Below are 26,092 nucleotides of genomic sequence, written 5' to 3' on the forward strand. Positions count from 1 at the left end.
GAGGAGGACTGCCACATGTTCCAAGCTAGTCGGGTCTACAGAAAAAGTGAAAGCACTGCCACTACTCATGCTTAAACTGGATAGCCCACTCTGATCTTAATTTGTCTCACTGAAGCGCCATAGAAGCCCATTTTTCTGGCCTGACTTTGGGCACAAATGTGTCAGTTTTCTGAAGGTACCAGAAACCGCTTCATTATCTTGAGCAAAGGAAAAGCAAGAGCAGCATCTGCAGGGAATGCGAGGGTGGACTTAGGCTGCCAATAGAAGGGGTTGGCTACAGTCACTGCTACTCTCTCTGCTAAGAATGTTCCAGAGAGAGAACCCAGTGAAAGCATTTAAACGAACCAAAAGCCATATTCCTCCACACTGCTCTCTAACACGACAGTCTTCAGTCAGGCCCAGTCTCTTGCTCTCTAGCATTTTTCCACACTCCCCTCCTTCCCCTAAGCTGGAATGATGGAAGCAGTAAGAGGAGGACACTAATTAGGGTGCACAGGTTTTTCCACCAGGCAATCACAGGCAGTGCCTGTGAGCCACTAAAATGTGAAAATGCCGGGGAGGGGGTCCTCAGCCCGGGTATTTATGCTTCCACCTGGGATGAGACTTTACCTGTCTGAAACCACGTTGCTGCAGGAGCAGATGATGGTGAGCCCCGCCCCGGTAGCCAGCACTGCCTGCACGGAGGACACCAGCCTAACGTGGGGCAGAGAAGAGAAAGCAAAGAAAGCGTTCTTACTCCAGGACTGCGGATAGCACAAAGCCCCACTCTCCAACCTGCCTCTCCCGGGCGGTCATGGCGTCGCGATGCCCCGAACAGGAGCAGCAGGCGGGGAGAAGCACACGCCCTTCCCGACCAGGCCCGCCCCGCATCGAGGGGCGCTTCCCGTCGCCCCCTTTCCACCCTACGCAGGCCCGGAGCGGAGGGCAGCGCCCCGCCAAAGCGGGTGGCCCGGCCTGCGGTACCTGGTGCCGACAGTCAGGCAGTCGTCGTCCGTCCATCCCGGCCGCGAGCGGCGTAGTGCCCAGGTGCTGAGTGCGAAGAGCCCCGGGAAGAAGAGGGAGCCGCTGGCCAGCGTCAGCAGCATGGGTGCGGGTGCGGGTGCGGCGGCTCGCTGCGCAGCGTGCTCGGGGCTGGCGGCTCGGAGGCTCAGCCCGCTCTCCCTATTTCTAACCTCCGCCGGCCCCGCCCGGCCGCCGCCACCCGGGCCCCGCCAGCACTGGCCGCCAGCCCGCGGCGCTCCCCCGCGTGACCAGCGCGCCGGCCGCGATAGGCGCGGGCAGGAGCTGGGGCGGGGTCTCGCCGTGAGGCTGCCCGGTCCCCTCTCTGTCACCGCGGGCGCGTTCAGGGGCCTCCCTGCAGGACGTGCACCAGGGCGCGATGAGTGCCACGGAGCCCACGACTCTGGCCGGAGGATCGGGCGGGTTGGGGCCGTCTGCCCTCATCCACCGAGCATCGTCGCTTCCTAAGGGAGTCCTGAGTGGCCTTCCTGCCCATCAGGGAGTGGCTTCTCGGGAATCGCCAAGAAGGCTTGGAAGCCTGCGTTCCCTCCCTCCCTGTTGTGCTACTTGTAGACCTCTTGACTTTGGGTTCAGTTACTACGTGAATTTTGGCAACTGTGCTGAGGATAACAGCTGTGCCCTTTTCTTAACAGTCCTTGGGCCAGATGATTCCACTTTCGCTTAGCATCTTGAAACTCGCTGGACAGTCCAGTCGTTTGAAGAGAGAGTCGCTGAAACGACTCTCTCTTGGGAGAGACTGCTTTGGTTTGTAGCTTCTAACTTAAATGTGGGAATGTATGGGAAGGAGGGGGTGAGAAGGTGGGTGTTATGACTCATTAATGCCCAGGACAATCGGAAGGTACTACAGGTCTCTTCAAGTCACCAGCATCAAAAATGCTCTCCAAAGTCTCATTAGAGAGATTTGGCAGGAACAGCTGAGCTCGGCCTCTCTCAGCTGGGCCACGACTTCCTCAATTGTGGAGTGAGGAGGAAGCTGGATACAAACCCTTCAAGGCTTTTCCAACTCTTTCGATACCGGGATCTCTATAAAACAAATAGCTAGATACCAATAAATTAACATTCAGTTAATGATGTAGAAATACAGCGAACATAGCTTTTGCTTCTTTCAATTTGTATATAATTGATTAATGAGTCTGAGATTTTCTTAACTTTAAAGGTAATTTCCCTAGCCGGGCAGTGGTGGCGCACTCGGGAGTCTGAGGCAGGCGAATCTCTGAGTTCAAAGCCAGTCTGGTCTACAAGAGCTAGTTTCCAGGACAGGCTCCAAAAGCTATGTATCGAGTTCCCCCACCCCCCAAAAGGTAATGTCCCTTTTTACTATTATTTTTACTATTGCTAGGCCGTGATCATTTGGGAGAAGACAACTCTTCATATCTCCCTACATGTTGCTAATGTGAATTTAGTTGACATTAAAGTAACAAAGCTCAAAGGGAATCGGGAGTTTTGTCCACTTAGGGGTAGGCTGCATCTCTGCTTCCCCAGTTTACAGCTAACATAAATGGTAAATAAAAAGGACTCCAGTTTGGTACCAGGGTGTCTCACAAATAAGACTCTCGTGTGAACAAAGAGCATCCACTGCAAACTTTCCATTCTCTACAGAAAACACCTTTCCGCATCCCACTTTCTATACCCTCTCCATGCATCCTGCTCACCTCCGCTTGCCCGGGGACAAGTGGACCTAAGTCCTCCCTGCCTTGGCTAGGAGAGATGAGCACAAGTAACAAGTATGCTAGCAATGTCCAGTGGTGAGGACAGCACACCACACTGGAGGCTGGCCACTAAACCCTTAGCATGCCTTCATGAAATCAATACAAAACAACAGGTGTGTCATATGTAGAAATAGGAGAAAAAGAAGTTTCCAGCATTGTGCCCACAGAAGCCACCACAATGTTTAGATTGATTTGGTATAGAGCCAACAAGCATTGATTTGAACTTGACTTTCCAGTAATCAAACTCCTGTGAGAAAATGATAAAGCTGAACCGAAAGCACCAAGCCCTAAGGGAAGGGGGGAGGGGCACCAAAGTATAAACAAAGGAACAAACAAATAGATCTAAAATGCTCTTCATCCTTCAAAGGATGCTTCCGTGTTGTGTATCTAACCCACTTGTCAGGCGAATGTTTTACCACCAAGCTACACTCCCAGCCCACTTCAAGCCTTGCCAGACATCTCCTCCGCAAAGGTTTCTGTTTCCTTCCTGGAAGATTTATAAATTCATTTTCTCATGGGCTTTTCTTTCCTCTTAAACAAGGTCTCTCTAAAATGTAGCCCTGGCTAGGCTGGCACTCGCTATGTCGACCAGGCTGGACTCGCACTCAAGAGATCTACCTGCCTCTGCCTCCCCAGAGCTGTCTTTGTATTTCATTGCCCAAATTAAGCCTGGCACCTTCAAGGGCTCCACAAATGATATTTTAAACTGTATGTTGAGAACTATATTGTATGCCAGGCACCACATCAAACACTTTGCATGTGTTAATTAAATCCTCAAACCTGTTGCTGTGTGAGAGAGCGGAGGGGAAGAGAGAGTCAGACCAGAGCAATTTAAAAATTACTTCTGGTCACATTGCTGGCAGCAGAATTGGGATTGAGTTTAATACTTTCTACCTTCAAGGTCAATGTGCTTGATGACTATTTGCTTTCAAACTTGATAATGAAGAGTAATATCCTTTCTCAATATGCTTTCAGAGTAAAAACTATGTAACTACTGTTCCTCACTGTTTACTTGCAAGTTTAAGCGTGGGATATGGAATTTATAGGCTCAAATGCTACTTTTTAAAAATGTGCATATGTGTAGTGTATTTGCTTGCATGTGTACCCACATAACACATAGGCGCAGCCAGAGGAAGTACAAAGTCCTGCTCTGTCACTGTCTGCCATATTCCTTTGAGACAGGATCTTTCATTGAACCTGGAGTGAGGCTGGCTGCCAGCAAGTCCTGTAATCCTCCTGGCTTGCTATGTGGGCACTGGGGATTCGAACTCAGGTCATCATGCTTGCACAGCAAACATTCTCAGCCCCTGCGCTTTTCCCCCCAGCCCTCATGTTACTATTAACAGCAAAGGTAAGCATATGATTAATTACTTTTTCTACACAAAGAAACCTCAGTGTGGATGGGAAGCTGACTTGCCATCCTATGAAATGAAAGGGCTCCACTTAAAACCTGGACCTTCTGACTTGAGTTCTAGGGTTATTTCACACCACCGTGGTAGGGTTTCTGAAGTTTACAATTTGCTGCTTGTATGGGTTTCCAGAGTGAAGTTTGGGTCAGATGTTATGGTACACACTTGTAATCCTAGCACTTGGGAGGCTGAGGCAGAAGGACTGCAGTAAATCTGAGACAAGCCTGCAATACATAGCAAGTTCCAGGTGAACTGGGGCCATAGAACAAGACTCTGTTTCAAAAAAAAAAAAAAAAAAAAAAAAAGCAAGGCCAAAACTCAGATGCTAGATGCTAGGTTAAGACACCTGTACCAGATTCAGAGTCTCACAGCAGCTGGGGAGACAGCTGGGTAAAGTGAAAAGCACCCGTTGCATAATTCTAAGGACCTGAATTTCACCCTCAGAACCCCTGATCAAACATCAACTAGGCAGGTGGTGAGCTTGAAGCCCAGCTCTAGAGAGGCGGGGCAATCAGAGAGGCCTGGACCAATGAGAAAATCTGTCTTAAAAACACAAGCTGAACTTGAGCAATGACATTCGAGGTTGTCTTCTGGCCTCCACAGACAGACAGACAGACAGACAGACCGAGACACACACAGTCTCCCTCTTTGAACAGGAAATTCATAAAGATCTAGTTTGGGAGGGCTGTGTGAGGAGTCTATCAGGGAAGTATATGGTCTTCTGTTTTGGATTTTCTATCCCATTCCTTAGGCTGCTCGGACATCATTAACAGATAGGATACAGAAACTCTCCCCGCTCTCCCCATGACTGCTTCCCAGATATAAACTGAAAATATCTGCTTCCTTGTGAAATATTTGTGAATTCCCAGGTGACTACTGTATATGTGCTGTGTGGGCTACTCCCCTTCATCAAAGAGATCAGCTTCCTGTCCAGGAAAATGTTCCTACAAGGAAACAGTTGAAATACACACACAAACATCTTTACTTTGAACTCCAGAATGAGAACTTAGAAGTCTCATCCATACATATGCTTTTTGTTGTTGCTTTGTTTTGTAGCCCTGGCTGTCTTGGAACTCACTCTGTAGACCAGAGTGGTCTGGAACTCAGAGATCCACCTGCTTCTGCCTCCCGAGTGCTGGGATTAAATGCCTGAGCCACCCCTGTCTTCATATTATCCTTTTAAAACCCTGATAGAGAACATGGAATCTTGAAGTCAGTTACTTTGTTTGGGGCCACATTTCTTTGTTACTTAGGGACTGGTGAGACAGAGAAAGAGTAGGAAGGGGGACCAGGAGATGAACTGATGGGAAGAGGCCAGGAGATAAAGGTACAGGAAGACGACCAAGAGAGACCAAGTTAGGCTGGAGAAATGGCTCAGTGGTTAAGAGCACACACTGCTCCTGTAGAAAACATGAGGTCAGTTTCCAGAACCTACACAGGGCACTTCACAACCACTGTACCTTCAGTTGCAGCTCTTTTGGCCTCTGAGGGCCCCTGCATCACATGCACACAAATGCACACGCACACACACATACACACACAATTAAAATAAATATATATTTTTATAGAGAGACAAAAATAGAGTTTTAGGGAATAAACCAAGATCTGTCTCAAATCAAGGGCAAGTAGATATGGAGTGACAATTACAACAATTAAGCAAGCAAAAAGGGTTGAAGCCACCAAGAAAGATGCGGTGAGGCACACAAAGAGGAAGAGGGTGACAGCCTTTTGTAAAGCATTGTTTCCTTTAGGTGAACACCCACAAGAGCCACATGGCAGAAATGAGGTGACTTGCCATTAGGGCTGAGGGTGTGGCTAGGAAGAAATTAATCACTCTCCTCTTAGTTTCTCCTGTTCTGTGCACTCAATAAACAGCAGGTCAGTACAGCCCTGCCCTGATGGACGCCTGCTGTTTGCGCAGGTGGTAGTAACTATCTGGGAGGGATTCACAGCAGACGCACTGAGGCTGGGTTCCGGGAACCTGAATCCTATTCTGGCTGTGGAACTAATAAGCTGTGTGATGTGGAGAAAACAGCTTCAGCCCCACTATAACATGGTGTGTGTGTGGGGGGGGGTCTCTACCTGCTCACAGGGTGGTGTGGACAACCAAGTGAGTCAGGAATCAGAACTTCATGTGCTGGGCACAAGGGATTATTGTTCTGGCTGCCCGAAGCACAGTTCTCTGCTGTTAAACTTCTCAGTAAGTATTCTGGTTTGAGTGTGGGATGCCGTGAGAGGGCTTGTGTGGAAGGCATGGTGCTTAGTACAGTACTGTGGAGAGGTGGGGACCTCCGGCTCTGACCTTACCCAGGGATTAATCCACGGATGAACTTAGAGCTTAGTGGACTGCTGGGTGTGCTGGGAACTTTAGGAGGCAGGGCTTAGATATGAGGTCACCATAAGGCTGTGCTTTATTTGAAAACTCTTTCTCTTTCTCTCCCTCCTTCCCTCTCCTTCTCCCCCTCCTTCCCTCTCCTTCTTCCTCTCCCTCTCCCTCTCTGGACACCCCCCCACACCTAAAACAAGCAGCTTTGTTCTGTTGTGTGCTCCCTTCCTCTCCACAAGCCCAAGCACAGTGGTGCCAAATGACCCTGAGTGGAAACTCTGAAACTGTGAGCCAACACGAATCCTCCTTTAGGATTTGCCTTGACCCTTTGGGGGTTTTGGTTTTTACAGTGACAGAGGCTGACTAACATAATAAGCACCTGTTAGATTAAAGATATCTTTGATTGGCCTTAACCTGCCTAAACCAGTTCCAGACTTCAGCTTTCCTGGGTTCTAGTCTGGTCTATTTGCAGAAGCAAACAGCAGGCCCTCTAGGAAGCACGGTCACACCCCAGGCCCATGGTTTCTGTAAACAGTGTCCAGAGCCACACACCACAGGCAGTCTTGGCTCTTGTGCACCGTGATACCGATCCTGTCGATAAAACCATAACTTCCACAAGGAGCTGGCTATAAACTGCTTGACTTTGGGTATTATTTCCTATTTTGGGAACTTTCACATACACATTTCTTTGTAAAAAGTGAAAAATGTAGATTATCTGTAGGTCACAGGGACCTAAAAGCAAGCACTTCTGAATCCATGCTTTAAAACTGTTCAAGGACATTGAGCCAATAGGGAAATTACCTTGAAGTGAGAAGAGCCAGAAAAATTCCTGTGCACAGATTCAGCTGCCTTTCTGAATTAGAAAAAAAGACTAAACAGATTGGATGTCTTCATGTTTCACAGGTAGCTCCACGACAGGGTTGTTGTTTGCTTAAGCCAGATGACATTTTGTATTGTTTTCCGATTATAAAGTGGATTATATTTAAAAATAAAACATTCCCATTACAGATAATAATAATAAACGCAAACAATAAAGCCATATTTTAGTAGAATTCCCCACAGTCATCTTCCTCATTTTATTTATTTTATTTTTTCAGACAAAATCTCTCTATGTAGCCCTGGCTGGTCTGGAGCTCTCTGCATAGATCAGGCTGACCTCAAACTCATAGAGATCCACTTGGCTCTACCTCCTGAGAGCGGGGATCAAAGGCGTGCGCCACCACCTGGTGTGGTGTGAGTTCTGGAGCTGGAACCCAGGTCCTCACGCCTGCACAGCAGATGCCTGATCAGCTGTGCCTCTCTCCAGCCGTTTGTTTCACCGTGCAGTCAGGTCGACCCCAAACTCTTAATTCTCCTGATTTAGCTTGCTGAACACTGGAATTAAAGGCACCACCACGCTGAGCTGACCGACTTCCACATTTATTCACAGACTGACAGAATTAGGCTGCTTCTGTCTGGTAACTTTAATCTTAAAAATAGAGTCCCTTCCTTACGAGCATCCGGCAACTGAGTGAGCATCACAGTGCCTACAGAGAGCCAAGCTTCTTTATAAGTACCTAATTTGTTCTTTATACATGCAGAACTCCACTAATGTGTAGGAATCAAGTGGTATATTTATTTCAGCACTTGATATTTAATGGAGAAACGAATAAAGAAAAAGCCATTCTTTATAAGGCAAAGTCTATAGCTTTTGCTATATACAGCTAATTTCAACCATAAAAGTCATATTTTACCAAAACTGCAGGTAAATGGCTCAAAACTAAATACAGGATTGAGAAAGCTGATTAGCTAGAAATACTTAGACATCTTAAATTTTCTTTTGTGTTTGAGTGTTTTGTCTGCATGAACAGGGTACCACATATATGGCTGGTGCCCATGGAAGTCAGAAGACATCGTTTCCCCCAGAACTGGAGTTACAGATGATTGGGAGTCACCATGTGAGTGTTGGGAACTGAACCCAGGTCCTCTGCAAGAGCAACAAGTGCTCTTAACCGCCGAGCCATCTCTCCAGCCCATAAATACTCAAACATCTTATTTGGGGATGAACCATCATAGAGAGTGGCAAGAGCCTCAGCAGCAAGATCACCATGGGGGGGGGTGTGAATGTGGCCACGCTGATGGGCCTCAGAGAGTGTTAAATGATCAGTTCAAAGATTGAACTGTGAGGCATGAGCCAGGCTGAAATACCACATTGCCAGAAAACATGAAGGAACTGTCTGGCAGAGGTCTTACAAAGATCTGGAAAGTTTTAAGTAGTAATTAGTGCAGGGTGCAGGCCAGAGAGCACGCACTAATTAAGGTGTTGCCCCCCCTTCAACTCGTGGTGTATTTTGTTTTTATCTGAGGTTTTTATCTTTGCCTTTATGGTACTTCATGTTTTCCTATATTATCATCATGTGTGTGAACCACGCACACACGCTAATGTGCGTCACGAGGTCAGAGGGCAACTTCCAAGAGTCTGTTCTCTCCTTCCACTGTGGATTCCAGGGATGGAACTCAGGTGGTTAGGCTTGTAAATACTTTCTTTACCCACTGAGACATCTCACCAGGCCCTGTATGTGTTCTTCCATGTTGACTGTCAAGGGCAGTACTCACTCTATCGACTGCTGTTTAATTTCTACTATTAGCACTTTTGAGGGGAGGGTATTTAGATACATGGTTTCTCTGTGTAACAGCTCTGGATGTCCTGGAGTTCACTTTGTAGACCAGGCTGGCCTTGAACTCACAGAGATCTGCCCTGTCTCTGCTTCCTGACTGCTGACATTAAAGGCGTGCACCACTACTGCCTAGCTACTATTAGCACCTTTATAACTATTACAAAACTATAATTTCTACTATAACAGTATATGTATAAACTCTCAGAAGAGAATGAACATTACAAAGAAAAATATGTATTGAGATCACTGTTTTCTACTACACTTAATTTAGCAAGAAAAATGAAAAATCAGTAGGATAAAATAAGGTGGCTAGATACCAGATCAGTATACAAATATAAATGACTTTCCATATGAGCAATGAATATCAATTAGAAAAATACAATGGAAGAAGGACTATTTAAAACTTGGTTAGCTGGGCTTAGTGGTGTGTGGTGATATTTTGTTTGTGCTCTAACAAATAAAGCTTGCTAGAAGATCAGACAGTGGAGCTAGCCACTAGTTAACCACAGAGGTCTGGAGTTCTATACAGACAGACAGGAGGTGATATGGCTTGGTGGAGAGAGAGAGGAATCTAAGGTGGGAGGTGACAGTAGCTCGCTCCTTTTATCAGCTGAGGAGTTAGCAAGGTAAGAGTTGGCTGTGGCTTGCTCCTTTGTCTCTTTCTGCATTTCCCCCATATCTGGCTCCGGGATTTTAATATTAAGACCAATTAGAACTCGTGCAACAGTGGTGTGTGCCTTTAATCCCAGCATTTAGGAGGCAAAGGCAAGCAGATTTTTGTGAGTTCAAAGCCAGCCTGATCTATATATATTGAGTTCCAGAAAAGCCAGGGCTACATAGAGACACCTAGCCTCAAACAAACAAACAAACAAACAAAAAATGGTATAAAACAGTCTAAGTGTGGCATCAAACACTTATAATTCTAGCACCTGGGAAGCAGAAACAGGAGGATCAGTATTTTGGGGGGATTATAATTACATTTCTCCCTCTCCTTTCTTCCCTCCAAACCCTTCAATAGACTTCTCTCTACTCTCCTTCAAATTCATGGCCTCCTTTTCCCCTTGGAGGATCAACATCCTAAGATCATCACTGGTTACATGTTGAGCTGAAGACCAGTCTGAGATACCTGAGATACCGACCCAAACTCCCATGCATACATATACCATATATATGTGTGTATGTATACTGTATACACACACACACACACACACACACACACACACACACACACACATATATATATATATATATATATATATATATATATATATATATATATATATATATATATATATATATAGAGAGAGAGAGAGAGAGAGAGATACCAGTTTTAGGCCTAACAGAACTTATGCGAGATTTCTATGAAAGCAACTGTGTAACTTCACCAAAGAGATGCATGCCTGAGCAAATAGACAGCGTGGCCCTATAACAAGATTCAAAATTATAAACATTGATGTCCCATAAATTGACGTATAAACTTAATGTGATCTCAATCAAAACCCAACTTTTGCAAATTAGAGATAATGAATTTTATTTTTAAAGCCAAGAAATACTTGAATTGAGTAAAAGGGCATGGGGAAAGAAAAGTTTGGCTAGAATATATCAAAACACTCCACAATCAATCATCATTGAACCAGTAAGGAAGAAGCAAAGACATCAAGGAAACAAGACAACAAGACAGTCTTGTCTTGTGTATCTTAGATTGGCCTCCAACTCACTATGTAGCTGAAGATGATTTTGAACATGTCACCCTCCTGTCTCTGCTCCAAGATCACAGCCTGTCCCACCAGGTTTCAAGCCAGCACTTTACCAAGTGAGTTACATCTCCAGCCCTGTTTTTTTTTTTTTTTTTTTTGAGACAGGATCACAAACGGCCCATGTTGGTCTGGATGTGTAGCCAAAGATGACTTTGAACTCCTGATCTTTCTGCTTCTACCTCCTGAATATTGGGATTACGGATATGGTATGCTACATCCAGTTTATGGGGTGTTAAAGACTGGGCCCACAGTTTTGTACAATATATGCAGTGTTCTACCAACTGAGCTACAACCCCAGGTCCAAATGTATTTGTGGCAACTATGTCAGAAATAGCAAGAAAACTATAGAAATCATTAACTTCCCATCTGGAGAACTCCTAATTCTAACATTACAAGCTGAAAATTGTTTGAGACATAGTTTCACTCTGTAGCCCACGCTGGCCATCCTCCTGCCTCGGTCTCTCGGGTGAAGAATTGTGGTATGAGCGCCCTAGCGGGACACATTTTGTGGTATCAGGGATTGAACATGAGCCTTGTGCACACTAAACAGGTGAGCTATAGCCTCAGCCCTGGAAGCTCATGTCCCCCCAGAGCCTCTAGTGGGCACTCCTTGGGAACTAAGGCAAGGACTAAGACGAGGCCATATTAATTAAAGTGGAGCCTACCCCTGAGACATGATTAGCCTGAGAGTCTCCTTGGAACAGACAAGGATGGGAAAGTGGTGTGAGACAGGAATGCCAAGACTGTAGACAGTCGAGTCCCAGAGCTGCTGCTGGCCCAGAGGCTGGGGAGGGATGCCATAGGAAGGCATCGCCCTCAGAGCCTCTAAGATGGAGCCAAGCCTCCAACATGCTGTTTCAAGGCTCTGGTCTCTAGAACTGTGAACAAATGTCTATAGTCATTAGCTCCCCAGCTAAGGCCATGCATTGTGCTGCTCTAGGGAACAGATGCAACACTGCCACACACCAGGCAAGAAAGAAGTTCCCAGTGTACTAAACATTGAACACTAAAGACAGTTGAAGACATTTCAAAAATTATTTTTATAATTTATAGGCTTGAGAAAAAATTCCCAAGAAAGACATAAAACCCAGATGTGGAAAAACAAAACAAAACAGATGTGACAGAGTAGGACGAACGGATTTGTACGCATCTAAAGTCAAACAGTGGGGCCAGGGAGATGGCTCAGCTGCTTAACGTGCTTGCCACCAAGCCTGGCAACCTGAATTCCACATGGTGGAGAGAGAACCGACTGCTACACTGATTCCTCTACACACACACACATGCTTGTATGCAAGCAAGCACACTCACACACACACACACAAACACACACTCGCTTGTATGCAAGCAAGCACGCATGCACACACACACACTAATAAATATCTTTAAAATTTTTACGAATAGTTATTCAAATTATAAAGACCAGAAATAGAAGAAATGCAAACAAGCTAATACAAACTTTATAATATTTAAACAATCGATACTATCTGATATGCTAAGGATTAAAAGATATAGGCTATTATAGTGCTAATATAAAATAAATATACATTAAAAGAGTTTTTGTGCCAGGCAAGTGGTATGTACTTATAATTCCAGGAGCAGCACTTGGAAGGCTGAGGCAGGAAGATCATGAATTTGAGGCCATCTTGTAGTAAATAGAAAGAACTTGTCTCAAAACAAAAAAAGAATATTGCTGTAGTAGCAAAAATATTTTCAAAACTCTAAATAACTAGTAACACGGTGATTAAATATTTTTCAGTATGTTCTAACTATGGAATACTATATATTATCTGTAGATATTAAAAAGAGAACTGTGGATAGGGTGTACCTCCGTGGTACAATGCTCATGTAGCATACATGAGACCTTGGGTTCCACCTTCTCCTTTGGAGAGAGAGAAAAAGAGAGAGACAGACAGACAGACAGACTAGGCCAACTATACAGAAAAGGATTTCCAGAATATACTAAGGGGGATAAATGGATGAGAACAAATTACTGAACAATAAACGTAATGCAATATAATTTGTGGCCATAGTGGTTAAAATGTGATGGGCGCCCGCTGTGGTGTATAATCATAGAAGGCTCACCGGGAAGAACGTCTAACTGCTGGCAGTGTTGCCTCTGCAGAAGGCTGCACACGCGCTGGTACTGAGTGTGTATGCGTGATGGTGGAATAGGGGAGGACTTCGTTTTCTTCCATGTTGCATGAGTTTTTCCAATGAATGCGACTTGCTGTTTATTACGTAAGTAGGAGGGAAAGACAAAATAAGCCAAAGTGATAGAGCTAATTGCAGGTTAGCAGGGTGCCGGAAAACACTTTTCAGTATCGTGTCTATGTGTTTTGAAATCTAGTTAGAAAATGGACTTTAGCACTTCCAGAATAGACACACGCATAGCATGCGCTTTTGCCAGCCATGAGGGTTCTCATCATTTTCTGAAGTGTGAAAACATCATATAAGTGCCTATGAAGCAATCATTCTGATTTTTTCCAAGAAGGCTGTAATAGGACACTGAAGTTCAAAAAGGAACAGTGCTCAGACAGGCGCATAGCCAACCTTGGTGTCAGGCCCCTCATTTTATTACCCTGTCTCATCTCTGGCACTAGGGTAAAGGCTAAGGAATAATATACATGGAAACATTTAGTCATGCACTAAATACTGTCTGCACTCACTCTATTGTATTGCTCCCAAACCATTTGCTATTGAACAGTGTAATGTGCCATCATATCTGCCCACAAGCTGCTAAACTATAAACACAACATATTAAGTGTGCGAGGCAAGGCAAAAGCAGAGAGAACAAAGAAAAACTCAGAAAAAAGCAAAGCAAAGATTTCATAGGTTGTTGAGAATGTGTGACTGTCACGAAGAAGCAAAGCCCGTGTTTTCTGATATTAAGGATTGAGAAACCAAGTGAGATGGATGTGAGAATGGCCTCTTTTCTTTTTTTTTTCTTTTTGAGAAGGTGTCTCATGCAGCCTAGGCTGGCCTCAAATCCATTATGTGACTGAGTATGACTTAGAACTTCTGATCTTCCTGCCTTGGAATTACAGGTCTGTATCACAGTGCTTGGCTTTTTGGGCTGCTAGGGATCAGACACGGCTCAAGGAAGAAATGTTATCAGAATCCAGCAGGCACTGGGCTGGAGACATAGCTATACACAAAGGTCTGAATTCAATCTCCGGCATCCCGTAGAACCAGATGTGGAAATGCACACCTGTAATTCTAGCACTTGGGAGGAGGTAAAGGTAGGAAGATCAGCGGGCCAAGATCACCTTCAGTTCCATGGGGGCTTTGAGGCCTGCCTAGAGTACATGAGATATTATGTTTTATCTTTCTGTTGTTTGTTTGTTTTTGAAGAATTCAACAGGGGGGGCTGGAGAGATGGCTCAGCGGTTGAGGGCACTGACTCTTCTTCCAGAGGTCCTGAGTTCAATTCCCAGCAACCACATGGTGGCTCACAACCATCTGTAATGATATCTGGTGCCCTCTTCTAGGATGCAGGCAGAATACTGTATATGTAATAAATAAATAAAACTTTTTTTTTTTAAAAAGAATTCAACAGGTAGAAAAAGATCCAAAGAAACAGAAAGGAAAGTCTGAAATAGCCATAGTACTGGTAAGAAATTGAAGGGCTCATTGGTTTGTTTGGTACTGGGGACAGAACCCAGGACCTCATGCATTCCAGGCAAGTGTTCTACCACTGAGCTACCTCCTAAGGTGAGCTGCCAGCCCAGCCTGTAAGTGATTTTTGTAGAAGAAACTACTGGTAGCTCTACTGCAATGATTGTACTAATTAACATCAATTTTATGAAGCAAGTGTTTTTTATCCTTAAGTCTACAACTTGCACAAATGGGCAGTCATTCTCATCTATACAACTGTTACTTGAATGAGCAAGTGATGGGACTGTGGAAAGTGATCTCAGTGTAGCCAATGGGAAGGCTATGTTTGAAACATCTGGGAGCTTGCATATATGCATAACTGAGTGCTTCTGTTGTGACCGTGGGAATGGGAGCTGCTGAAGCTAACTGGAGATTATGATCTGCTTTGCAAGAATGGGCATGCACAGTGAGCCACAGTACCAATCAAAACAAGACTGGTGTCTAGGATATAACATTTGGAACTGCCCAAATGTCAATCAAAACAAATGCCAAGGTGTTACACTGGATTCAAGAATAAGGGACAGAAAAAGAACCGGTTATCATGACAAGCCATGAACTAAAAACAGCTGGTAAAGACAAGAGATTGGCTGGGCGTGATGGGTTGGGCATGATGGCTCACACGTTTAATTCCAGCATTCAGGAGGCAGAGGCAGGCAGATCTCTGTGAGTTCAAGGCCAGTTTGGTTTATGTAGTGAGTTTCAGGACAGCCAGGGATACAAAGTAAGGCCCGGTCTAAATAAGAAAGAGAGAGAGAGAGAGAAGAGAGAGAGAGAGAGAGAGAGAGAGAGAGAGAGAGAGATAAGAAAAAGAAGCATCAAGAGAAGGCTGGAGTGTGCTTGAGAGATTGGCTGCTCTTCCAGAGGCCCTGAGTTCAATTCCTAGCAACCACATGGTGGCTCACAACCATCTGTAATGAGATCTGATGCCTTCTTCTGGTATGCAGGAGTACATACAGACAGAATACTGTATACATAAGACATAAATAAATCTTAAAAAGAGCGAGCGAGAGAAGGCTGGAGAGATGACTCAGAGGTTAAGAGCACTGGCTACTCTTCCAGAATACCCTGGGATCAATACCTAGCACCCACATGGTGGCTCACAAAGGTCTGTAACTCCAGTTCCAGAGGTTCTGATGCCTACTTCTGGCCTGTTCAGCTACTGTATGTGCATACATGCAGGCAAAACATCCACACACATAAAAATAAAACACCCTTTTTTTGGTAAGCACTAATTAAGAATAAGATTTGGCATAAGAACTAAACTACAGTATATTCTGTGCACCCTAGCTATATTGGAACTTGCTCTGTAGACCAAGCTAGCTACAACTCAGCTCTGTCTGCCTCTTCCTCCTGAATGCTGGAATTCAAGGCATGGGTCACCACCCTGGATCAATATATTTTTCTATTTCATGACTATTGTAGAAAACCGGGTATTGTGGCGCGTTTTCCAGGATGGAAGCGGGAGGACTGTGGATCTGTGCCAGCCTGGGCTACATATCTAGTTGCAGGCCAGGCTAAACAATATGGTGAGATCCTACCTCAAACAAACAAACAAACAAACAAACAAAAATGCTAATATCACCTACTTCTAACACTAGTATAGCCAAAGGCCACACACCATTTCCATATAGGTCCTTAGGACTCTTAAGTAGCATCATATTCGATTTTGTCGTTAGGGGTGATAACACCTTCATAGAGACCCACATGCCTCGTGCTCCTGCATTCTGGGAATAAAGGCTTGTACCACCCGCCCAGGGAGGAGGTGCTATTAACATTTAATGGGCATAGACCAGTAATTTTGACATCCTGTGCTTTTTGTTGTAGTGCTGGGCTCAAACCTTTAGGAGGTTATAGAGAGGGGAGCCGTCATGGAATAACAAGTCTTGGTCGAGTCTAGTGGTATAGGATGATAATTCCAAATACTCTGGGGGCTAGTGTAGGAAGACCACAAATTCAATGCTTGCCTGGGTTGTAGAGAGAGATCAATGCCAGCCTGGCAAATTAATGAGACCCTGGCTTAAAAAGTAAATACAGGGCTGGGGTGTAGCTCCATGGCAGAGTAGTGGCCTAGCATGCATGAGGTTCTGGATTTAATCCCCAGAGTGGACACTGGGCTCACTCTCCCTCTGTGTGTGTGCTTGGAATGTGTGTGTGCAGTCTGCATGGGTGCACATGGAGGCCAGTCAAGGACTTCAGGTGGCCTGCCCCAACACTTTCTGCATTCTTACCTTGAGACAGGGTCTCTCACTGAAATGAAGCTTGGCATTTCATCTAGGCTGGTTAGCCATTGAGCCCTCACTCAATCTGCCTGCCCCAACCCCACCGTGCTGTACTGGCATGACAGCCATGTCCAACTTTTTCCATGGGTGCTGGGATTTGAACTCAGGTCCTCATGTTTGCATAGCAAGTGCTCTTACTCCCTGAGCCATCTTCCCAGCCCAAGACCCTGTCTTGCTCTTATAAAAAGAACACAGGCTGCACAGGGTCTATTAATAGAGTATAGCTCCCTCAAAACAGTAGGACTTCGAAACACTAAATTGGCAGGAAGGGGTTAGCTTAGCTCACCAGTTTTCACCAGCAAAGACTGTCCAAATCACTTCCTGGATCCTTAGCACCACTTTATACTGACACAGCAAGAAACATTATGGGGATCTCTCTTGAGGGGTTTCTGATATCTTTTCACCTCACTCTTACGTTTCCTCAGAGGGAGACCACACAGTTCCCTCACAGCCTGCTGGCCCACTCCCTTTATTTATGTCTCTTTTGAAATAGGATCTCACAGTGTAGTTCAGATGAAGCTCAAATTGCCATCTTCCTACCTGGCCCTCCCAAGTCCTGAGAGGTTACAGGTGTGCGCCACCACACCGAGCTTCCAGTCACCTGTCAGAGGGTATGTTCCTCGAGCTTTAGTTTTGCTTCATTGATTGTCTTTTATATCAAAGACTGACTTTAAGTTCAGTATGCAGCTGAAGGTGACCTTCAACTTCTAACCCTCCTGCTTCCACCTCCCAAATGCTGGGATGACAGTTATGTACCAGCACACCCAGTGTGTGCTGTGCTAGCGATCAACTCCAGGGCTTTGTGCTCCGCCAACTGAGTTACATCTCCATCTCCTTTTCCGAGTGCATGCCTTGTGTGTGGGATTTGCGGTATTATTAAGTTCTCTCTAATATCTTGTATCACCTGTACCCCATGCCACAGAATAGCAGGAAATTATCTTTAAAAGCCCAGTTCATTTGTGAGAGTATCACAAGCTCATTTGCATATCCAAATCCCTCTCTCTATAAACTTCCGCACTATATTTCTATGAAGAGCATACCACCTGTTTTTCTCCAGCCAAAGGTATTTTTTCCTCTTTGCTTATTATAAACAGCTTGGCCTGTCATTGCTTATCCTATTTTTTTTTGTTTGTTTTTGAGACAGTGTTTCTCTATATATCTTTGGCTGTCCTAGAACTTGATTTATGGGCCAGGCTGGCCTTGAACTCATAGAGATTCACCCACCACTGCCTCCCAAGTGCTGAGATTAAAGGCATGTGCCACCACACCTGGCTATCCTAATTTATTTTTTAAAAAAATTATTACATTAATTTATTTATTTGTGTGTGTGTGCACATAGGTCAGAAGATGGTAATCGGAGCTCCCTAAATTGCATGTCGAGGCCCTGTCCAATGGATCAGCAGGCCATCGGGGACTGTGTGCAGCCTGTCCTTGAAGAAGTGTAAGAGTGAGGTGGAGGAGTGCGTGGGATTAGTTTTTCTCCCTTTACCATGTGGGTGCCAGGGACTCAGGCCATTAGGCTTAGTGGCAAGTGTCTTTCCCGCTGAGCCATCGAGCCAGCCACAATGCAGGTTTTAAACTATTATCTACCTGGACTCTTTTAGAGAGCCCACATTTTTTGTACTGTACAAATCCCCTAAGTTGAACTTGCATTTAATATATTATTACTATTGGAGTTGGGAACTTCAGAAGGAAGGATGGTTTTGAGTGGTAGCAGATAGTGACCACAGACAGTGGATACGAAGGACAACCAGCAAAAAGTAGACAGTATGAATCTGGCCTGGACACGGACACCTGGGCTCTAGATTCTCTGGAACAATACAGGCAGCTCAGAAACAAAGACAGGAAAATAGAAGGACAAGTGTTGATGACAGCAGGGAACCTGGTGTCACCACTCCTCTGCCTCTAGTCCTTCAAAGGCTATCCTTTTCCTATGACAGCTCTCAACACTAAAGCACCTGGCTCCACCCAATTCACTACTTGTACCACTCTGCCCCTGACTTTCAAAACCCCACATCCTAGCCAGGTCCTTTCTTCCTCACGGCTCTGCACACACTATTATTTTGGTTGCCATCCCTTTGCTTCCGCATCATTGCAGCTTAAGAATCACTTCCGGAGAGAAGGCTTCCCCAGCGGCGCCCACACCCATGATCTCTTAGTACATCTCTCAGTGTGCACTGTCATTGTCTGGCTTTGGACCTATCACAATCACATCTTCATTTGTATGAATATTATCTCCTTCCGTGCAGTTAACTTTATGGTGGCAGGCACTTGGTGGATCCGGTTCTTCGCTGAACTCAGCACCCAGCCTAGCTGCCTGTCACCAGTAGGAAGAGGTGTTGAATAGTAATTGAACGTGGATGAATGACAGAAACACTTAGCCATAGGATCTAGGTTGTTTTGTTTGAACCAGCCCTCTATTCCCTCAACTGTTAAATTGGGATTAGGGTAATTACAAACTTCAGAATTGCTCTGTGGATTAAGAGTCAAGGTATGTAGTATGCTTGGTATGTGTATGACATATAGTAAGCATTAGGAAACATTAGCTATTATCATCATTATAAAGCAACTCTCTAAGTAGCCGAAACTCTTAAACATTGTCAGTAGGAATGTGAACATAATACCCTTTCTTACAGCTGTAAACACAGGAAGATCAGACCACTTAGCAATCTTACTTCTAGGTATACACTTTGGTGAATTAAAAACTTACACAAAAATGTAGACAGGAATGTTTATAGCAGCTTTATTCACAACTCCTCAGAACTGAAAACAACCCAAATGTTTTCAAATTAGTGAGTAGATAAATCAGTGGAGTACTCATGGCAAGAAACAAATTGAGGACACAAGTAATAACACGGAGGAATCACAAATCCACTATGTTAAGTGAGAGAAGGAAGACTCAAAAGGCGACATACTGTATGATTCCACTTATATGGAATTTATATGACATTCTGGAAAAGTCAAAACTCTAAGACTAAAACTCAGGGCAGTGGTTTCCAGGCACTAGAATGGATGCAAAGCAAAGTAGGGGGAAGATGGCAATGTCCTAATTGGATTGTGGTGTGCTTATGTGACTGTGCATTTATCAAAGCTCATGGCACTGGAAACCGAGAAGAGCTAATTTTACTGTATGCAAATTATACCTAATTTGCAATAGAAAACTAAATCAATAGGTAAAGCTGTGCTTTCCTTCAGGAATGGCACACATGGTTTCCTTTCTCTTTCTACTCATATTCCCTTTCTATCTTTTTTGTTTTATCTTATTGTCTTAATTTTATGTCTATGGTGTTTTGCCTGCATGTACACCTGTGCACCATGTGCATGCCTGGTGTCCAAGGAAGCCATAAAAGCCCTTGGAGCTGGAGTTTCAGACTATTGTGAGCGGCCACGTGGGTGCTGGGACTTGAATCCAGCTCCTCTGGGAAAGCAGTCAGTGTTCTTAACTGCTGAGCCATCTCTCTAACCCCTGTACTTGTTTGTTTGTTTTTTGTTTTTAAGATAGTGTTTCTCTGTGTAGTCCTGGCTGTCCTGGAACTCACTCTGTAGACCAGGCTGGGCTCAACTCACAGAGATCCGTCTGCCTTTGCCTCCTAAGTGTTGGGATTGAGGGCATGTGCCTATACTACCACTCCAGACCTAGCCCCTTTATTTTCTAATTATGTATATGTCTGTCTGCCTTCTGTTTGTGAGAGCTCTTGGGAGGCCAGAGAGGATGTTTTATGCCTTGGAGCTGGAGTTGCATTTGGTTGTGAGTTGCTCAATGAAAGTACTGGGACCTAAACTCGGGTCCTGGATCCTCTGGAGGAACAGAAAGTACCTTTAACTGCTGAGCCATCTCTCTTTTTTTGAGATAGGGTTTCTCTGTAGCTTTGGAACCTGTTCCAGAACTCGCTCTGTAGACGAGGCTGCCCTCAAGCTCACAGAGATCTGCCTGTCTTTGCCTCCCGAGTGCTGGGATTAAAGGTGTGTGGCACCACCACCCAGCTATTTTTGAATTTTGAGTTTTACCACATAGTCCAGCTGGCCTCAAACTTTATCTTCCTACTTCAGTTTTCAGAGTACAAGTATTTACAGGCATGTGCTACCACAGTCAGGTGGCACCTATATTTTCTGGTAATAAAAGCTGGCACCTAAAATTTCTGATAATACTATATGTTCATTGTAGACATGTGGAGAAATGCAGAAAAAAATATTTCTTTGTCATTGACTTTTGGTTGAGACAGGGTCTCATGTAACCCAGGCTGGCCTCGAACTCACTTCTTGTCCTCCAGACTCCACCTTCATCCATCTGGGATTATAGGCTAGTGCCATCACACACAGTCAATTTTGCTCTCAGAAATATATATTCTACTTTCTGAAACACATTGTGTGTACATTCCTATGTCATTAAATAATTTTCAAAACCATAATTTTATGAGTCAATAATATATGTGTGTGCCAAATGCATGGAGGTTAGAGGACAACATACGAAGAGTCAGGACTCTTTCCACCATGTGGGTTCCAGAAAGAATTTAGCCATAGTGCTTGGGGACAAGTGCTCTACTGGCTGAAACATCTCACTGACCTCCACTCTCCTCCTGCAATGTATATTTTTAAGCATTTCTTTGTGATTAAAATTTATATTGCTTACACATATTTTTTGGCAAACTAAAACTACAATCAAGTTCCATCCCCAATACTACAACTTTTTTTTAATGAAAAAAGCAAATTATATATATATTCCTGAAGCAATTTTGAAAAATAATAGAAGTTCAAGCAGGGCCAGAGACTCCTCCATCCAGGGTTTCACAATGTTGAACTGGCAAGGCAACCTTCCCTTGGCTGCAACTCCCTCATTGTTCCAGAGGCTGCTGGAAAAGTGGTTCCACAGGGTGATCTGGCTCCTCTCTTTGTGATGTACAAGGTTAGACATCCTAACATTTCCTGTACTACCAGCTTCAATTTGCATAATACTTCCAATATTTAATGCTCACCCCACCTAACGTGGCGGTAAGCTGGGCAGATGGGAATACTTTGTTCAAGATCATAGGCTTATCAAGAATGTAAACACAGATGTACATACAGCCCAGATATTATTCAGTCTCAAAAAACAATTCCCAGTGTTGGGTCGCTTTGTCCCCAAACCCCCACCCTAGCGAGGAGGCTTCAGACCAACTCTGCCCAGTGGATCCTTATCTAAGGAGCAGGCGCTCTCCCAACCTTCAAATGTCCTTGGCAACGCTGCCACTTACCAGCTGGGGTCATTTCACTCCCGATGGCAGGGGGACACATACTGTCCCTTACCAAGGGGGCCCAGCGAGCGGGTGGCACGGGGAGCTGGTTTCGTGGCCCACGGGGCTTGCTGCCCATCCGTCGCGACACTGCTGGGGCTGCGGCTCTCTGGGGCGCTCCCACGACACAGAGGCGCCGGTGGGGGGGGGACGCGCCCTGGGCGAGGTGGAGAAGGCCTCCACCGGTGAAAGGACCGGCAACGGGCGACCAGGAACCTGTGGTTAAGGGCTGTCTGGGAATAACCCTGGGACTTGACAGCCATGCCTCCAGAGGTCAGTCCTCCGCTATCCCAGAGTCCCCCGGTTCCCGGAAGTGCCCGGCTCTCCGGAAGTGCCCGGCTAGCTGAAGGAGTAGCGGCTTTCTCGAGCGCTATACCTGCTGGGTTGCAGGTCTGGGGTCCTGGTGACAGCGCAGGAGCAGGGTTGGAGCGGGCCGTCGGGACTGAGCGGCGGGATGATGGAGGAGGAGGAACTGGAGTTCGTGGAGGAGCTGGAGGCCGTGCTGCAGCTCACGCCTGAGGTGCAACTAGCCATCGAGCAGGTGAGCGCTCCACCCTCTTGGAGGGAGCTCTGGAGGACCGGGCGGCTTTGGTCCGGTCGGAACCCACCCTCCTAAGCTGGAAAGGTGGCAGCCCAGCGCACAGAGAGTGTCTGGATTTTGGTGGAGGTGGGAACGGGTGTCTCAGCTCATGGATCAAACGCGTCCTCTCTAAGCTCAGGTTGTCACTCTCTGCCGGGTTTGGGCCGAGATGCTGTGCTCTTTGACAAGGGTGAACCTAGGAGAAACTGCGTGACTGGATAATTCAGATTATGGGAGATTGTGAGATCTCATTCATTTTTTCAGACTAGTCTTCCTTCTCTCTTTTCTCAAGCCCTTGCAGTGGTTCGGAATTGGCAGCAGGAGACATTCATTCCAGAAGCAAATGACAGAATGGGGTAGGGGGCGGTCATACTGGAAAATGGCTCTTGTGCTGGTGTGTGTGTGTGTGTGTGTGTGTGTGTGTGTGTGTGTGTGTGTGTGTGTAAGAGAGACAGAGCGAGAGAGGCACACGCTGGAGTTATCTGGGAAGAGGAAACCTCAGTTGAGGAATTACCTCCATCGGATTGGCCCATGGACAGGTCAGTGGGCATGTCCTTGATTGATGATGTAGAATGGCCCAGCCCACTGTGCAAGATACTACCCCTGGGCAGTTGGGCCTAGGCTGTATAGAAAAGCAAGCTGAGCAAGCCATGGAAAGCAAGCCAGTAAGCAGCGTTCTTTATGGTTTCTGATGAGATGCACTGTAACTTGGAAGGCAAATAAACTCTTCTTTTCCCAAGTTGCCTTTGGTCATGGTGTGTTATCACAGCAATGGGAAAGCAAACAAAGACAGACCTTTACCATAATTAAAAGGTTGAGGGCCAGCGATATGGTCCAGTGGGTAGAGGCACTTTGTCACCAAGCCTGATGACCTGAGTCTGTCCCCCAGGAACCCCAGAGTAGAGGGAGAGAACACGTGTGCGTCAGTTGCCCTGTTGTGTGCCCCCCCCATCCCAACACACATAGGCCACACACATATAATTACAGTAAAAATGTCAAAAGGTTAAGAATATCTGCTATTTTGGCTTACGTTGGAGAATATTTCTAAGAGTCCTTTCTTCCTGACAAGAAATTCTCTTGTTGACTAAATCTCCTTGTTCAGTTTATTAAAATATATGGTAAAGATGTTAGAAATAATTGTTTAGGCCCCATATAGGTTTTGTTCTTGATAAAGGGAGAAAGATCTTCCTTAAAGGAACTGTCATGGGGGTTATGATGGAAAAAAGGCACATTCGAAGCTAGGGCTATGGCTCAGCGCAGAGCACATCTCTGAGCGTTGTGCCATGTGCCGAGGAGCTAGGTTCAATCCAGTACTGGTGGAAAAGAAAGAAGAGGAAGAGTATGCCCCACTATCGGGAAGTTTGCCCAATAACATTTTAATTCTACACCACTAATTAGTATATATGGACAAGTAATGCTTTTTCTTTGTTTTTTTCAAGGTAGGGTTTCTCTGTGTAGCCCTGGCTGTCCTGGAACTTGCTTGGTGAACCATTAATAATTACTAAATATAATAATAATAATTAGCCTTTAGTCCAGTAGTCTGCCACTGTACTAAATACTAAATACTGTGCTTATATTGTCCCACTTACAGATTTTCTATGTGTGCTCTGGGTGATGCTGGTCTTACTCCTATAAACCACATCTTTACATCCCAAGGTTGATATCCCATTGGGTAAGACTTGGGGTGCTGGGACCATGCTCCTGCACCACCTACTTCCTTCAGCCAGGAAATGCCTACATTCCAGTGCTTTAGACTTCCTGGGCTCTGATGGCAGAAACAGTACAGTTGAAATGGATTAATAAAAATCCTGCAGGATCCCCAGCGGTAGGCAGCAGAAACGCTGCAGGTCCCCAAGCAGTGGCAGCAGGCCATGTGATGGCAGGCAGCAGGGCCCTGAGAGCAGCCAGTCCCAGGCAGGGATGGCTGCAGGCCCCCAAGCAGCAGGGAGACACACGGTGGCAGGCAAGAGACAGAGACATAGATAGGCACACCATGCAGAGTAAGGTTGGATATTTATTCAGTGGGTTGTGGAAGGGAAGAGGGAGAAGGAGAGAAGAACAGAGAGAGGAGCAGAGAGAAAAAGAGAGAGAGAGAGAGAGAGAAGGGAGAGATGGAAGCTGCCTCTTTGAGAGGGAGATGGAAAAGAGAGGGAACTCAGGCTGGAAGCTGAAGATCAGCCTGTCTCAGCAGACAGGGGAGGGAGTGGGCGTGGCTTGTCTCTTAAAGAGACAGAATAGATCATTACATCAGTCAATTACTGTCTGAACTGGCAATGTCAGAATATCACATTGTTGTTATTATCATGTTATGATACATTTATTTATTATTATTATTATTATTATTATTATTATTATTATTATTATTATTATTTTTTTGGATTTTCAAGACAGGAATTTTCTGTGTAGCTCTGGCTGTCCTGGAACTCACTCTATAGACCAGGCTGGCCTTGAACTCAGAATTCAGATAGCTGCCTACCTCTGCCTCCTGAGTGTTTGTTAAAGGCATGCGCTACCAGTGCCTGGCTACATTTTCTAGCCTCACATTTTCAAGGTTTAGTCAGCAGACACTTGATGTCAAGATGAATTTAGATTTTTTCCCCTTACTTTTAATTGTTCACAATCCTAAAAATTCTGCAACTAGTTAAACAATAGCATTGTTATAAAGAGTATCAAGTTAAGGGTTGATATAACAGAATCACATTTTACCCGGAGGTGAGTTCCAGAGGCATTGCATAAAATGAATACCACCACAGCCATGTTCCTCTTGAAATCCTCTATATGACCCATGAAATACAGTGTCTAAATAAAGGTCGTCTGATAAGTCTGGTGCTTTCTCTGCCAACACTGGGGCCAGGCATTTTCTTTATAGGTGTCACCGGATGAAGGAGCTTAAGTCAAGGACAGCGTTGTGTGGAATCTATTAATGCCCGGGATGACACCCAGGGATAGGAAGAGAGGAATGAAGAAACAAACTGGGAGCAGTTAGAGGAAGTGGATAATTCATTTACTTCCTCATACCCTTTTACAATGGCGGGTGCTGTTCGCAGCACTCCCTCTGCTGAGTGCGTGTAATTAATTGTGTAATCACATTTACGTGTGGTGTATTCCCACCATAGGTGTACAGTACGGAAGTGAAAATGCTAAGCTTTTAAGGAAAATACTAAGCTTCATCTCTCACTGACTTTGCCTCCTCTTGGAAGTCATAAATTCCTTTCTTAGCAAGACGTTTTGATTCATTCAGTTTTATTCTTAAATCAAAACAATTACTTATTTACTATTTTGTGTATATATGTGAGCCTGAGTGAGTTTATGTGCACCACAGATGGCTTCAGATTCCCTGGGACAGGAGTTATAGACAGTTGCCAGTAGCTGCTAGGAACTGAACCCAAGTCTTCTGCAAGAGCAGCAAGTGCTCTGAACTTTGGGCCATC

General features: G+C 45.2%; 2 protein-coding genes and 1 long non-coding RNA gene across 5 annotated transcripts in view; 2 read left to right on the forward strand and 1 right to left on the reverse strand.

Moving 5' to 3' along the window:
• The window catches only part of Tlcd3a (TLC domain containing 3A), a 28,113-nt gene extending 5,782 nt beyond the window's left edge, over positions 1-22,331 (reverse strand). Inside the window, exons 1-3 of one of the 3 annotated variants that reach the window (XM_085695348.2) lie at positions 22,043-22,331; positions 964-2,058; positions 610-693 (exon numbers count right to left, since the gene is read on the reverse strand). In XM_085695348.2, coding sequence (XP_085551474.1) covers positions 610-693; positions 964-1,085 — 206 coding nt within the window. In that variant the 5' untranslated portion in view covers positions 1,086-2,058; positions 22,043-22,331. Of the gene's footprint in view, positions 1-609; positions 694-963; positions 4,421-22,042 lie in introns of those variants that run through there. The other 2 variants (XM_085695349.2, XM_085695350.2) reach the window with 2 other exon arrangements.
• Positions 6,029-8,137, forward strand: LOC146893072 (uncharacterized). The gene is made up of 2 exons (XR_015003690.2): positions 6,029-6,338; positions 7,562-8,137. It is a non-coding gene; the product is annotated as an uncharacterized LOC146893072 (long non-coding RNA).
• A 69-nt stretch (positions 22,332-22,400) lies between the features above and the next one.
• Vps53 (VPS53 subunit of GARP complex) overlaps positions 22,401-26,092 on the forward strand; it is a 136,432-nt gene continuing 132,740 nt past the window's right edge. The window contains exon 1 of the mRNA XM_085695344.2: positions 22,401-22,622. Within this exon, the coding sequence (XP_085551470.1) occupies positions 22,536-22,622 (87 nt within the window). The 5' untranslated portion in view covers positions 22,401-22,535. The remainder of the gene's footprint in view (positions 22,623-26,092) is intronic.

The sequence above is a fragment of the Myodes glareolus genome, chromosome 9, assembly GCF_982192425.1.
Source record: "Myodes glareolus chromosome 9, mMyoGla1.1, whole genome shotgun sequence".
NCBI lineage: Eukaryota > Metazoa > Chordata > Mammalia > Rodentia > Cricetidae > Myodes > Myodes glareolus.